The sequence below is a fragment of the Prinia subflava genome, chromosome 9, assembly GCF_021018805.1.
Source record: "Prinia subflava isolate CZ2003 ecotype Zambia chromosome 9, Cam_Psub_1.2, whole genome shotgun sequence".
Classification (NCBI taxonomy): Eukaryota; Metazoa; Chordata; class Aves; order Passeriformes; family Cisticolidae; genus Prinia; species Prinia subflava.
Window position 1 is genome coordinate 34,011,620 of NC_086255.1, and position 13,444 is coordinate 34,025,063.

General features: G+C 44.0%; 1 protein-coding gene across 1 annotated transcript; it reads right to left on the bottom strand.

Moving 5' to 3' along the window:
• Positions 1–477: 477 nt before the first annotated feature.
• LOC134555038 (nucleolar RNA helicase 2-like) lies at positions 478–13,439 on the bottom strand. Its single transcript, XM_063406347.1, has 15 exons — positions 12,359–13,439; positions 11,593–11,862; positions 10,843–10,918; positions 9,970–10,148; positions 8,339–8,456; positions 7,303–7,488; positions 6,658–6,803; positions 5,040–5,189; positions 4,384–4,545; positions 3,548–3,667; positions 2,739–2,812; positions 2,390–2,549; positions 1,965–2,099; positions 1,546–1,590; positions 478–1,057 (listed from the first exon to the last, which is right to left on the bottom strand). The coding sequence occupies exons 1-15, from the start codon at positions 13,295–13,297 to the stop codon at positions 842–844; spliced, it is 2,976 nt and encodes a 991-aa protein (XP_063262417.1). The 5' UTR covers positions 13,298–13,439; the 3' UTR covers positions 478–841.
• Positions 13,440–13,444: the final 5 nt, after the last annotated feature.

The window sequence follows — 13,444 nt, forward strand, 5'->3', positions numbered from 1 at the left end:
TTGCCAATCCAACAATGGACGTACATCAACACACTAATTTACTTCATCCTTAAAGCTTGTTAGCTCCGGGATGTCCTTGAATAAGAGCTGCTGCTATCTGTTCCACTGATTAGGCTTGAAAGTACACAAAGATCTCACAATGAAGATCTCACCTATGATAAATTTGACATATTCCACATTTTGCAACACCCTCATGGGGTTATGGGTCTCCCTCACAGCTCTCACTCCTCAGGGGGCTTCTGCTCATGCTTTGAGAAACTGTCTTTCCTACCCCCATTTTATAAGGAATCACAATTTGGGACAGAAACTAAAAACTAGTAAGTTTTAGGGAAAGAAGAGCTTCATTACAAATCCACAGAATAAAAACCAAGATGATTTATTTTTCTTTAAAGGGCTCCTACTACCACACTCCCCAATCTGGCACCTTCCCACATCTCCACCTGCAAAATACTGCTTCAAATACATGACAACAAAAGATGAAGTTGTAAAACAATATTTAGTTTTATCAGAAAATGTACAGGTTTGAGCAGCAATTCAGATCTATATATTATACAGTGAACCAGGCTACAGTTTTGAATGCAACAGACATATTATGGAAAGATTTAAAGAGCAATATGAGAAACAAAAGAAACAATTTTTTCTTGCAGATTTTTGGGGGTCTTTTTTCTTCGCACTTTTTTTTTTAATGAATAGAACCTTGTTTATGAGCAAAGTAGTACTGACAAAAAAAAAATCTTAATGAAGTATCTTCCCCAATGGTACAAACACACAGAAACAGCCTAGTGTAATGTAATATAAAATACTTCAGTCCCGTTTTTTTCTCACTTCTGCACTGTTGAAGTTAATGGTCAAATGCTCTGCTGAAACTTCGTTTCTGGCCTCTGCTCCTGAATCTGTTTCTACCAGAGCCTCCACGGCGGCCGTTCCTGGAGCTTGAGAAGCTTCGGCCGTTGCCTCCACCACTGCCTCCCCCTCCTCCTCCTCGCACGGACTCCTCCAGCTCCGGTAATTCAGTCGCCACGCACAAACGCCAATGTTTTGAATCTTCCCACTTCGCCTATCGGAATGAGGTCAGACACAACAAGTTAGATTCTAGGAATACCAATACAGGGTAGATTATAATTATTAAATTTGCTCAACTGAGAAGGTAAAATCATGAGTTGATATATGGGGTTCAAGCTCCTAACTGAAGGGATCAACAATTTTGGCGTGCTAATACTAATACCAAGCATAAATCTGAATTCACTTTACTGTGGAGAGAATTCTAGGTGAAAACAGGAGGCAAGAATAAAGAAAAGGGGAAGAAAGCTTGCTGCCTACAAAGATGAATCCAGCACCACTTTTCTCAGTGCAAAAGTTTCAAGTTACAGACTTTTGGTCACAGGGGAATGCCTTAGAAAAGAAACACTGAGCTTGTTCTGTTCTTCAATTCCTTCCAAGCCATCCCTTTTGCCACTAGGAAAGGCAGGATAAAGGCTACGTAATGTTTTCAGTCTAACCCAGTCCAGCCAATTCATCTGTACCCAGAATTTGCAATGAACATACCTCTATTTCTTTTTGGTCTGCCACAGGAACATCAAAGCACACACCCTAAAAAGAACAAATAATGTTAATGCATACAAGGTAAGCATTTTAAATGACTGCAACTAAAAACAACAGAGCCCACAAACCTACACCTGACAGGCAGGCACCATCAGAACTGACTGTCCTAAGAAATTCGGTTTTGTCATTAAGACAGAGTTAACACGCTTCATACATTTTACCTGTTCTGCTATCCCCATTGCCATGCACTATGCTACCTCCTGAGCATGTCAGCAGAGCCCTAAGCACTAAAAAAACAGACTGAGGCCCATCATCAACAGTGCCTGGAATACAGAAAAAGACCAAATAGCCCCCCTGACAATTGCTAAGAAAAGGCTGCAATCAGAAGAGCCCAGTATCAAAGAAACAAAATGAAACCTTACCATTTTTCCCTTGAGGAAGCACATTCTGTTCACCTTCCTATCAACATCGTCACCCAACATTTCTCGCAGCCTTCGCCAGGCGTAGCTCATGCTGCTTATTTCTTCAGAGCAGCGTAGTATCATTGTAACAAATCCCTAAAAAGGAATGAGGCAGAGGAATAAGCTTCAGCCCATACATCAGACAGGAAACACCTGCCAATTTACAGTTTATTAATTAAATCTTCAAGCAGGTACTGTTACAAGGCATCAAGATCTTTACAGCCACTGTACTGTTGCTTTTAACAAAATCAGTAGTTTCTAGTGGCTTAAGTACAGTTCTCCAAGAAAATGGTCAGGAGACAAATAATTCTCTATTCAGACAACACAGAGGTGTGTTGTTTCTCTCCAGTTTCAAGACAAGCATTAAGCCATACCCCCTTCCTTACCACATCAGAGTTCAAGAGGGAGCGCTGTTCAATGGAAGTAGCACCCGAAATATGGGCCAGAGCTGCAGCCAGAGCATTAACTGGTCCCTTTTCTTTTATTAGCAACTGAGCAGATTCTCTGAAATACTCAATAGCAGTCTGAGGAACAGAATCCAGGCACCTACATAGTTAAAGCCAAAAAAATTAAAAAATTTATACACCAGTAGGCTCTGGAATAGGAAAAAACCCCAGTAGTCCAAGCTTTCAACAGTGCTCAGAAAATTCAAAGAGACAGTAAAGAATAATTCAAACAGCCCTTCTGAACTAGGAAGGCAGGAAGATACAACAGGGCTTGAGTGCCCAAACACACCTCATGGCATCTTTGCTGGAAGCCTTTATTATGTCTGTTGCGGTAGGAACACCAACGCGCTTGAACGTAATGCCCTAAAATTTAAAAGCCAAAAGACAAATAAAAATTGCAGACCATAAATAATTCAGTTCTAAAGAAGCAGTATTGAACTCCAACACAACAATCATTCAAGTCTGTAATTTTTCTTCTTATTTTCACCTTTTAATTTCCAATTTTTCCTAATGAAAATTGTAAGGTTAAGCTTACAGGAAAATGGGTAACAGAAGGCTTTTATGTACCAGTTCAGTTTAAATGATTCAGTGACCTTAGACTGAAAACAGAAACCATTTTGATACATTTCTGGGGAAAACAGAGTCCTACAAACTCTAAAGAACTAATTTTAGTCTGATAGATTTGGATTTACGTACAGAGACTTAGTCTAAATGTAACACTGCTTTATTTGCCAGGAATAAACCATCTCATCACAACCACATACTTAGTTGTTGAGAAAACTACCATACGAAACACTGCATACAGTGCAGGAATGCAGGTAACAGTTCTCAGGAGAGCTGCACACATGCACATCAGTGATCAGGGTGAACACTACACTGAAGTACTGTGAGGTTTTTCTCATTTCCACAAGGACAACCTCACTGGCATTTGTGGAAAAAGTGTGGGTGTTGGAATCTGCAGTGCTCTCCCTGCCCCACAGTACCTGGCACTGCACCCACCCTCCTCAAGGTACCCCAGCCTCCTCTGGGTGCTTTATAAACTGCATTTTGTAATCGAACAAATTAGAGTCCTGCAATTAGAAGAAAGTTGTACTTTACCGCTTTTTGTTCCACGTGTCTTAACTGGTATTCTTCCTTTCGCTGATAAAAGCAGATACAGATGCCGGTCCGCCCCGCCCGACCTGTGCGCCCAGAACGATGGATGTAGGACTCCACATCCTGCAGAAACAGAGGCCCTGTGAGTTACCTAATTCACTGTCATTTAATCAATTCATTGCACCCACATAACCTGTACAAGCCATTACAGTTAAGGCTGAGCAATGCACAGTAACTGCATCATAGAATTAAATTAGAAAACAGTTCCACTAGTATCACCCAAATATGCTTTTCCATAATCATCTAAAATCATGGCTTGAAAACCAGAGCCATGAGCATCAATCAACTTTTTTTTAATGCATCACCACACATTTGGAGTGTGTGTACCTCTACAACAATCCCATTCACCCTCCTGCACATCCACGTGAGCGTGGTTACTGCAGAATTAAAGGCATATTCACGGAAACATTACCTTGTTTCTCTTAAACCCTCTTAATTTCACCCAGTGTTCTCACAGTTGTGGTCCACACCTCACGTTCACCCCCATTCAAGGGAATCACTCTTCCCTCTGCTCCCAGCCCTGCCATCGCCATTCCCTGCCTTCCTTTCCAAGGGAGGCTTTGAACAGCCTCGTAAGAAGACATAATCTTTCAAAATACTAGGGACTGACACACTCCTAAAAATCCTCTAATAAACTACTTGTACATATCTGGATATTTCTCTCCCTTAAACACAATGCTGATGAATTCTGTGTGGTCAATACCATCAGCTGATAGCACACACTACTTGAAAACAAGACTACAAATTACTACAAGATATCCAACAAAACAGTCTCCTACCTTTGGTGGTGAGCTCTGTACAACCAGATCAACTTCTGGGATATCTAAACCACGGGCAGCTACATTGGTTGCAACCAGAACTTTAAATGAACCATTTCTAAATCCCTTCAGTGTGATCTCTCTTTGCTTCTGAGGAATGTCACCATGCAACGACTGGCAATCCTGAAAAACAGTATTATTTTAGAACCATACCAAAATCCAAGACAGTGCTCCATTTTATGGTCAGTTTTGGGTACAACATCTTGGTATTTGATAGGTACTGTGTGGCAAGATACAGAAGAACGAAATTACATGAGTTGTATTTTAGGTGTCTTACAATATGTACTCAGTAATTCTTCACATACCTCAAAGGCCTTTAACAATGGCAGGAAAACAGAACTGCAATGTGTGTCTCAGCTCTACATCTAATTACTGAGACAGATGAAAACTCTGCCATCCATAACATCTATACAGTGCTTGGCTATTTCAAAATAGTAATCTACAACTTTAATTTAATGTCCATGAGAAAGAGTAAAATCCTATCTGATGATACACAAAAGCCTGCCCTATGCACTTCGAAACACTCTCTTTAAAACTTACTCAGCATAGGTCTGGTATCAACATAAGGTTGATACATATCTGACAGGTTTTGTTACTTAATACACATAATAAAATACCTGTTTGATTGAAGCATTCAGAGCCAGTTCGTTTGCCTCCTTTTTGGTCTCACAGAAGACAATGGTCCTCCCGTGGCTGCCACTGTAGACCTGAATGACATCTCCAATAACTGCAGCTCTCTGAGACCAGTGACACTCTATTGCCAAATGCTATGGAAAAAAATTCCAGTGATTGGGTTACATAAAGTTAAGATTCTTTTAAAATACATCTGGAACTGTTAAATACAGAAACAGTAAAGAGTTATACAGTTCCCTGATGGTGAAAATGTGCTAGCTCACGATCCTTAAAGTACAAAATCCATAGTGCTCTTATTTATTCCCACAATTAGTCTAACGTTCAGCAAAATATTTACAGTAAGGGTGTTGGGGGTCAGATTTGGTTCTTATTTTACTTATAGAATTTTTCCCCTTAAGTTGCTAGGAGACAGACTACTGGGTACTTGTGAGTACTTGACCAAAACAAAGAAGTGGCCAAAGGAGAGGGTAGCTCCAGGGTACGCCCTTTGTTTTTAGGTCTCTGGGAGTTTTCTCTCAGATGGGGGAGATTTGGGGCAGCTTGGATCTCTGGCTCTTGGTATCGGAGAAAGGATGGTCGGGCTGCTGCTTGCTGTGGGAAGAGTTCACAGTCATCACTCCATCCCATCCTGGGATATCTACCATCGTCTGCTTGGTGGCCAGGAACTGAGCTCGCCTCCTCCTGCCCTGCTGCAGCTGGGCCTGTCCTGCCGCCTTGGCTTCCTCCTGGGCACTGCTTTGGGGTTTTCCTGCTACTCTGTAGCCCTGCCCTGCCCAGCCCTGCCGGGACACCCCTGCTGCTCCAGCTACCACCGACAGAGCTCCTCATCTCACCCACCAGCCCGGGACCTTCCTCCCTTCCAGCTCAACCTCACCGAGATCAAACTGCCCTCGGCTTTTGGGAAAGAAAGCCCTCGAGGTTCCTGGTTCTATTTATCATTAATGTTGCAGTTGTTGTTGTTTGTTTGCTTTGTTATACATACCAGTAAAGAACTGTTATTCCTATCCCCATACCTCTGCCTGAAAGCCCCTTTAATTTTCTAAATTAGAATAATTTGGAGGGAGGTAATTTGAATTCTCCATCCTTAGGGATGTCCTGCCCCTCCCTAGCAGACACCTGTCTTTAAAACCAAGATATAGAGAAAAATCAGGCCTCTGCCATATAATGTATTATATTCCTTGCTATGGTATTCACTGCATAGCAAGCAAAGGCCACTGAAGTGAGATACTACAAGAGTTTGAAAAAAAGTATCTTGTATAGAGAATAACAGAAGCCAGCTGGGATGTCCATGGAGAACTAAAGCAGCAGGCTGATGTTAATGTTCACGTGTGCCTTTTGCTTACAACTTGGGTAAATTCAGGTACTGCTTTTCTCTAAAAACCCACAAAACTGACAAGAAAATTCTCTCTCTACCTATGATGTGAGAAGAGAGATCCTAAACCCAAAACCAGACTAGCTGTAACATGCCTTATTACTTAAGAACAAAAATTCCCAAATCATCTTCCAACACCACTGGGATAATGCACCTTAGGAAGAGATGACCTTCTGTAGCACTAAAAAAAAGGGAAAAAGCCTGAAAACGTTTCACATGAGATTACTCACTTCCACTGTTGTAGCAGCCTTCTGAGTTCTTTTCCCAATAAGGTCAATCTGTTCATATCTAGACTTCATGTATTTCTTAGCCACATCATACACCCAGTGTGGGCAAGTTGCAGAAAACAGCAGGGTCTGGGGATTGTCTTCAGAATCTTAACAAAAAAACAGAAGAGTGCTTCACAAACTTCATACATTTCACCTAACAGATGTACACAAGTTGATGAGAGGGGTGATTAAAAATGAGGTTAAATGTCAGTAGCTGGCGTAAAGAAGCCAAGGGAGCTTTTTAAATTTATGCATTAACGACACTTGGAGTAAAAAATATTCTAGAAAGTCTAAATCATTTCAAGATTATGAAGAAATTACTATGGCCAAAAAATCCAGTCTGCTTTCAAGGAGTTAAAAAGGTTAAAAGTTAATTCCTTTTAATTTCAAGAAGTCCAAGCACAGTTTAAGGACAGGTACCAAAGACAGTTAATTGCACATCTCTAGGTACTGGACTTCAAGCTTTGCAAAGGTTCTGTGGATGATTCCCATATATTCACAGTATATAATATTCAGTCATTTCTAAACAAAGTCACCTTATACATGAATTTTACAAACTAAATTATTGCTAATGTTCCCTACTACTTGTTTAAATATCGAGATTACCCTTCTTGTATGCAACTCGTAAAATGTCTTCCACTTGCTCAGCAAATCCCATGTCCAGCATCTGGTCAACTTCATCGAGTACAACGTGTTTCACCTTGGTAAGGTCCAGCTTGCCATTCTGCAGGTGGTCTTTGATTCGGCCAGGTGTCCCAACCAAAATGTCAATGCCACTCCTCATGAGGTCAACTGGGACACAGGGAGGATGAGAGAGAGAAGGAGAGCGGTGAGAGGGGAGCACTCTCTACAGCAGTAACACATGGTAAGAATGAAACAGCTTCTTAAACCATTCCTAGGTACTCTCCTTACAAAACTGGGAAAACATGATGAACTGGAAGAGAAAATCTGGGGAAAAAAAGTAAGGCAGAAAATCTACTGCTCTTCCCAAAGGAAAAAAAAGCAACAACTTACCTCCCTTCCCTCTCCCTGTGATTTAAAGTAGCAAGGATGAGCTTTTAATATTCTTTAGAAATACTCAGCTCTTCTCAAATTATCTACTTTAACTGGAAAATGTAAATTATTTATTTATTTAACTATCCACGTTACTGAAATCAACTCCTTTCTGAGGTTCTGCAGTCAGAAAAAACTATCCCTAATGTCTCAAGAGGTATCACAAAGAGCTCATTCTCATTCCTTGTTTACAACCACCAAGACAGTAAATCATGCTGTCACATCAGTTTCTTCTCCACTTTAGAAACTCTCTATATATCCCTTATGACATGAAAAAACACATACCCAGTGACAGCTGTAAGACTAAGCTTTTTTTTTTTAAATGGGTTTACAACAACCTAAACCCAGATATGGGTTATACACACAGTATGCTCTATTTAATTTAAGGTACATGAGTAGGTAAGTAACACCAAGAATATAACTGAGAGCCACAGATATTTATCTTCACAAGAAGGTACATTTTGAACTGCTGAATTTCCCACTAATAGTCTCCAGCTCATGAGCTGTGTGTGTTTGGAAAGACCCAACTGCATTTCTTAAATACAACAGTCAATCAATATTTCAATTTTTAGTCCTAGGAGTCACTTACCTTGTCCATTATAGGGAGTTCCTCCATAAAAACAAGCTACTGTCAGCTTCCTTGTGATGTCCTTGAAATCCTTGGCAACCTGATTTGCCAGCTCTCTTGTTGGACAAAGAACTAGAACCTGCACAGAAAAAAAGACAAAACAGATGTTTTCTCAGCATGGCTTCTGCCAAGAAACCACTAGACTTCAGATCACTAATTTAGATCTGACCCTTTGTTAAATTTAAAAAAAAAATCTTTTTAAAATAATTATCTAAGCAAAGGCTGGAGAAACACACTGCTCAAGTCTCCTATTACATCATTAAACTCCTTTGACATATACTCATTTAGGAGAGGCTAACTTCTTTTTAAATAGGATAGGAGAGTCTTAAATCTTATTTAACTTTAGCTCCTGAACAGACCGGCTACAAGTTTTCTTCTACATGTGCATACGCCGTTGGGATGCAAGACTGAAGGATGTGGGTAACAAAACATTTTTGCACCTGCTCAGTACTGCTCCACAGCCCTGTGAGAAGGTGTCAGAAGAGCTGTCAGCTGTCTCTCAGCTTCCCTGTGGCTCAGGGAAACACATGCTCAGCCTGCAGAGCTGCTGTGCTAATCCATATCCCTGCAGAGGCAGCCGAGGAACCTTCCTCTCTTCCAGTATGCAGCCGTCCCTGCAGGTTCTGCACGTTTCAAACGTGACTGAAGCTCTGCTCTGCAACCTGCCATCAGCCACTTCACTAAAGGAACCCTCACATCCTGATCTCTCATCTCTCTCAACGTTAAAGCCTGTTACCAAAATGCAAGCAGTAGTGCATGATGGTAGAGTGGGGTCTGGAATCTTTTACAAGGCTCATGGCTCCCATGAAGAAAAGCTCTTCCTTCTCCAAAAGACTCCAAATCTAGAGACACTGTTCTCAGTCAGCCAAGCAAGGTGGTGGGCAGATGCACTCAAAACTGCCAGTACTAGTTTTGGAAGGCACTTCAGGTAATCTGTAAGATGGCTGACAAGATGAAACCAACTGACAAGAGTTATTAATTACACGCTCAGCTTTGGCCTCCCTAGTTTTTTTGGAGGAATTGTAAGAATTCAGTGAAAAACCACACGTGGTATTCCTCAGCAGAATGAACACAGCTCATAAAGTATCTGCATTCTCTGGAGCAGAAGCTTCAACATTTGGTGGTGTTCCTAGTGAAAACTAAATCTATTTTTAAAACCTCCCACTGTTTAGATGTTTTAGAAAGTAACACGTTTGAGTAGATAGGTTTTATCAAGCTGTCAAGTTACAATTAGTAACTAATCTGTTAGCAATTTAGGAGAAAACCAAGCATCCAACAGCCACTGGCCTAGACTGGTAATGTGACTGAGCAAAATTAAACAGGAACACGCTGACCACCTGTAGTTTTGGTCTCCCTGTGGCAGAAAAAGGAACTGACAAGTGGATAGAGCTGTTGTGCTCTTCACTCTTCATCAGAGCCTGGGAGGCAGCACAGGATGCAGCCTAAGCCCAGTGAACACAGCTTTCAAATCACCTTTAATGTGGGTTAGCTTACCCCTGCACAGACCTGAACAGCTTCTCCAGCAGCTCAAAAACCTGAATCATTTAGATTTAAGACAAAGCAAAATCACCGTTCTAGCCAGGCACAGTTACCTTTGGTGGACGGCCTCTTCTTCTTTCCTGGGAATCTGCCTGAAGCTTTTCAATTAAGGGAATAGCAAAAGAGAATGTTTTCCCTGTTCCAGTTCGTGCCTGAGCAATGACATCTTTGCCAGAATACACTGGGTTGAAGGTCTTCACTTGCACAGGGAACAGGTACGTCACTCCTCGAGCTGTGACAATTTCAAGAGATTTCCTTAATATGGTCATTTTACAAGTGTTCTTTCATACTCCTCAGTGGGAACTGTTCCAAGAAGAACTTCCATCAACTCTAAAGTCAGTCATGACTGCATCATCACCTCCACTGATTTATCTAATCAGATGAGTCATCTGCAAAGAGTGCCCTGGGACTGTCCATTTTACTCTCCCACTTCACACCACCCGTGCTAGCTAGGACAGAGAAGTTATTAGCCTTTATGACTGTCAGTACCCTGCCTTTATTTATGCAGTACTCCTCACCTACCCATGAAAATCTCTTCCTTTCAAATAATACATATCTCAACACTCCTTATGTTTTTCTTTTAATTTGTACTAATTATTGCATAAACAAACATCAAAGATACTAAATATAACTGGTTTTCCTCGATTCACACCAAAATAACCTTTAATTGAAAATTTCTCACACATCATTTTTTTTTTCCTTGGCTCATGTCATTTAGAATTTTGATGCAAAGGCTCAGCTGCTAACAGGAAAGTCTGAGCTCAAAGGTGCATTTAGAGCAGGCAATCAATGTTTTCTGCACAGCATCCATGCTTGTATAGGCACAAGCAGAGCACATCTCAAAGCTTATGGGTCCAGGGTGTCGAGCATAAAAACACCACAGAGATCATTGACATTCTATGGTCACACCTTGCCGAGAAACTTACCTTGAAGAAGCTGGACAGTTTCTTTGGAAATAGAAAAATTGGAGAAAGCACCCTCTTTCTGTTCTCCAGTCAACTCCTGTGAGGTAAACAATAACTCGGGTAAGATTCCACGTGATTATCACACAATTGTCAGTAAATTCAAGGTAATTCAATTCAGCACAGACACTGGTGTCATACTCTTCAGTCACAGTGTCACAGCTGCAGCCAAAGAGCCTTCCTTGTTTTACCAAATTTCAAACTTGTACAAAGTTAGCAAAAGTGATCTGTAGGTTAAGGCTGTTTCATATAACAGCACAGTAAATGCAGAACACTCAAACCAAAACTGGAAACTCTTAATTAGAATCGTGGACCATCATGAGTTGGAAGGGACCCACAAGGATTACCAAGTCCACCTCCTGGCTCTGTAAACAACCCCAAAAATCACATACACCTCACGATGCTGAATCATATTAAAGCTCCATCTCAGACAACTTGTCTGTGCAGCAACAGCTAGCACGGCACCAGACTGCTCAAGTGAGGAAACCATGGTGCACTGATCCAGCACTTCGGGACTTTCAGAATCCAAAATTCTTGCAAATTCTTGGCAGACTGAACAATTCAGGAACTCTAAATCTTGAAAATTTACAGCACTTTGGAATGATTTGGAAGGGTGAAAAAGGAATACAACCCTTTCTAAATTTGGCCGTGTTACAATGCAGGAGTTAAAAGCTCTAACACATCAATGTAACTACAATCGGTCATTAGCTTTACCTGGTCCTGCTCGCTCTCACTCTCGCTCTCACTTGACGTTTCACTGGAACTACTCTGTCGGCTTCTGCGGGAGGATTTGCTGCTAAAGGAGGACAATCTCGATTTCTCCAGGCTTTCCTCTTTCGTGTGACCGTTCTGTTTACTGACACTCTTTGATTTCTTGTGTTTCGGGGCATAACGCTCCTCATCCGATTCCTCGCTTTCATCTGTCTGAGTCTTTCCCCTCTGAAACTTGTCGCGGCGTTTAGATTTCTTCTCCTTTTTCTCCTTCTGGCAAGGCACAGAGCAAATGAAAACACACGCTCGCGGATCCAAGCGACACGGAACAGAGAAGAGGGCGGAGAACAGTTAAAGCTTGAGGTGCACGTTCTAGTTACTGACGGGGGCGGTGGCTGACACAAGGCAACAGATCCCTGCCGGCCGCCGCCGCTCGGGAGACACGTTACCGACCACGAGACAACCGGGCCTCCGTTCTCGGGGCTGTCCCCCGCTCCGGCTGCCGGGGAAAGCGCTTCCCGGGCTCCCGGCCGGCTCCGGCAGGCCCGGCGCGTCCGGCGGGGCCGCCCCGACACGCGGCGAGGCCGCGGCCCGGCCTGCCCGCGCACGTGGCCGCTCGGCCCGGGCCACCCCGCGGCCCCGCCGCGCACACCTCGCCCGGCCCGCGCCACTGGCGGTGCGGGCGGCCGCGATCCGAGGCCAGGCTCGCCGGGCGCCAGCCCCAGCGTGCGGGCGCGGCCAGGCCGTACCCGGAGCCCTTCCCTGGTACCTTGTGCCGCCGGCGGCCGCTCTCCGGGCCCGCCTCGGTGTCCATCGAGCAGTCAGAGCCCGACTCGGCCCCGCTGCTGCTGCTGCACCGGGTGGCCTCGGGCATCTCCGCTCGCCGCCGCCGCTCCGCCACGCCGAGCTCCGCACCAGCCGCGCGCCCGCCGCGCGTCACCCTCCGAGCGGCCGAGGCGCCCGGCAGCCAATGGACGGCGGATGCGGCAGCCCGGGGGCGGGGCCATGGCGTCCAACAGCCAATCGTCTGCGGCCGTCGGCGTGGGACCACAACTCCCGGCGTGCCCCGGGGGCGACGCGAGGACTGCAAGTCCCGGCGCACCCCGCGCGGGCCGCACGCTGTGAGGGGGCGGCCGCCATGACGGGTCCGCCATGAGGGCCCCGCTGGTCCCGCCGCCCCTGCCAGGGCCCTGCCCGCTGCTGTCACCAAGGGGCTCTCCACAGTACAAATCTCACAAGCTGGTGACTTTAGCCTCCATAACTGCCGCAGAGAAGGGTTCAGTAGTGAAAAATCTAAAGTAGGAAAGTGCAGTGTGACCAACTGACTAAGATTTAAAAACCACAAGCCTGTGGTGATTTGCAGCATGAGCTCAACACAATCTTGCTTGTAGCTACAGGGATAGATCAAGAGGAAGAAGTCAAAATTAGCGTTAGGAAGTAAAATCTGTGCAGCAATCCTGACAGGTGCCAGGATGTCGATTCCTCCTGGAATGGGAAGGTCAGGATCAGAGCAGGGCCTCTCCCAAAGCAGTGGCACTGGCCTTAGCCTGTTGTCTCCTGCCACCAGCACATTCTCATTTGCAAAGACTAAACCTGCTTGACAAACACACCAAGTAGACAGAGCATCGCTGAGAATGCTGCAGGACACAGTCAGAGAACCTTGGGACTGAAGGAATGTTTGTAGTAACCAGGTGCATGTCGAGTTCATTTGCTTTGTTTTTCTAGCAGAGAAGGTGAAGCATACACTAATTGCTGTGGCACAAGTAGGAAACACTTTCAGAGTTACAGTGTAAAACAGCCCTGTCCAGCTGCAGTTCCCATTGGAGCAACACAAACCCTCTCCAGGTCAGTCGTG

Coding starts and splice junctions, on each gene's coding strand:
- LOC134555038 (XM_063406347.1), bottom strand. CDS start 13,297: ATGAACTCGACATGCACCTGGTTACTACAAACATTCCTTCAGTCCCAA. Junction 5,190..6,657: donor AGGCTGCTACAACAGTGGAA/GTGAGTAATCTC, acceptor TTTTTTCCATAG/CATTTGGCAATAGAGTGTCA. Junction 2,550..2,738: donor TCCAGCAAAGATGCCATGAG/GTGTGTTTGGGC, acceptor TTAACTATGTAG/GTGCCTGGATTCTGTTCCTC.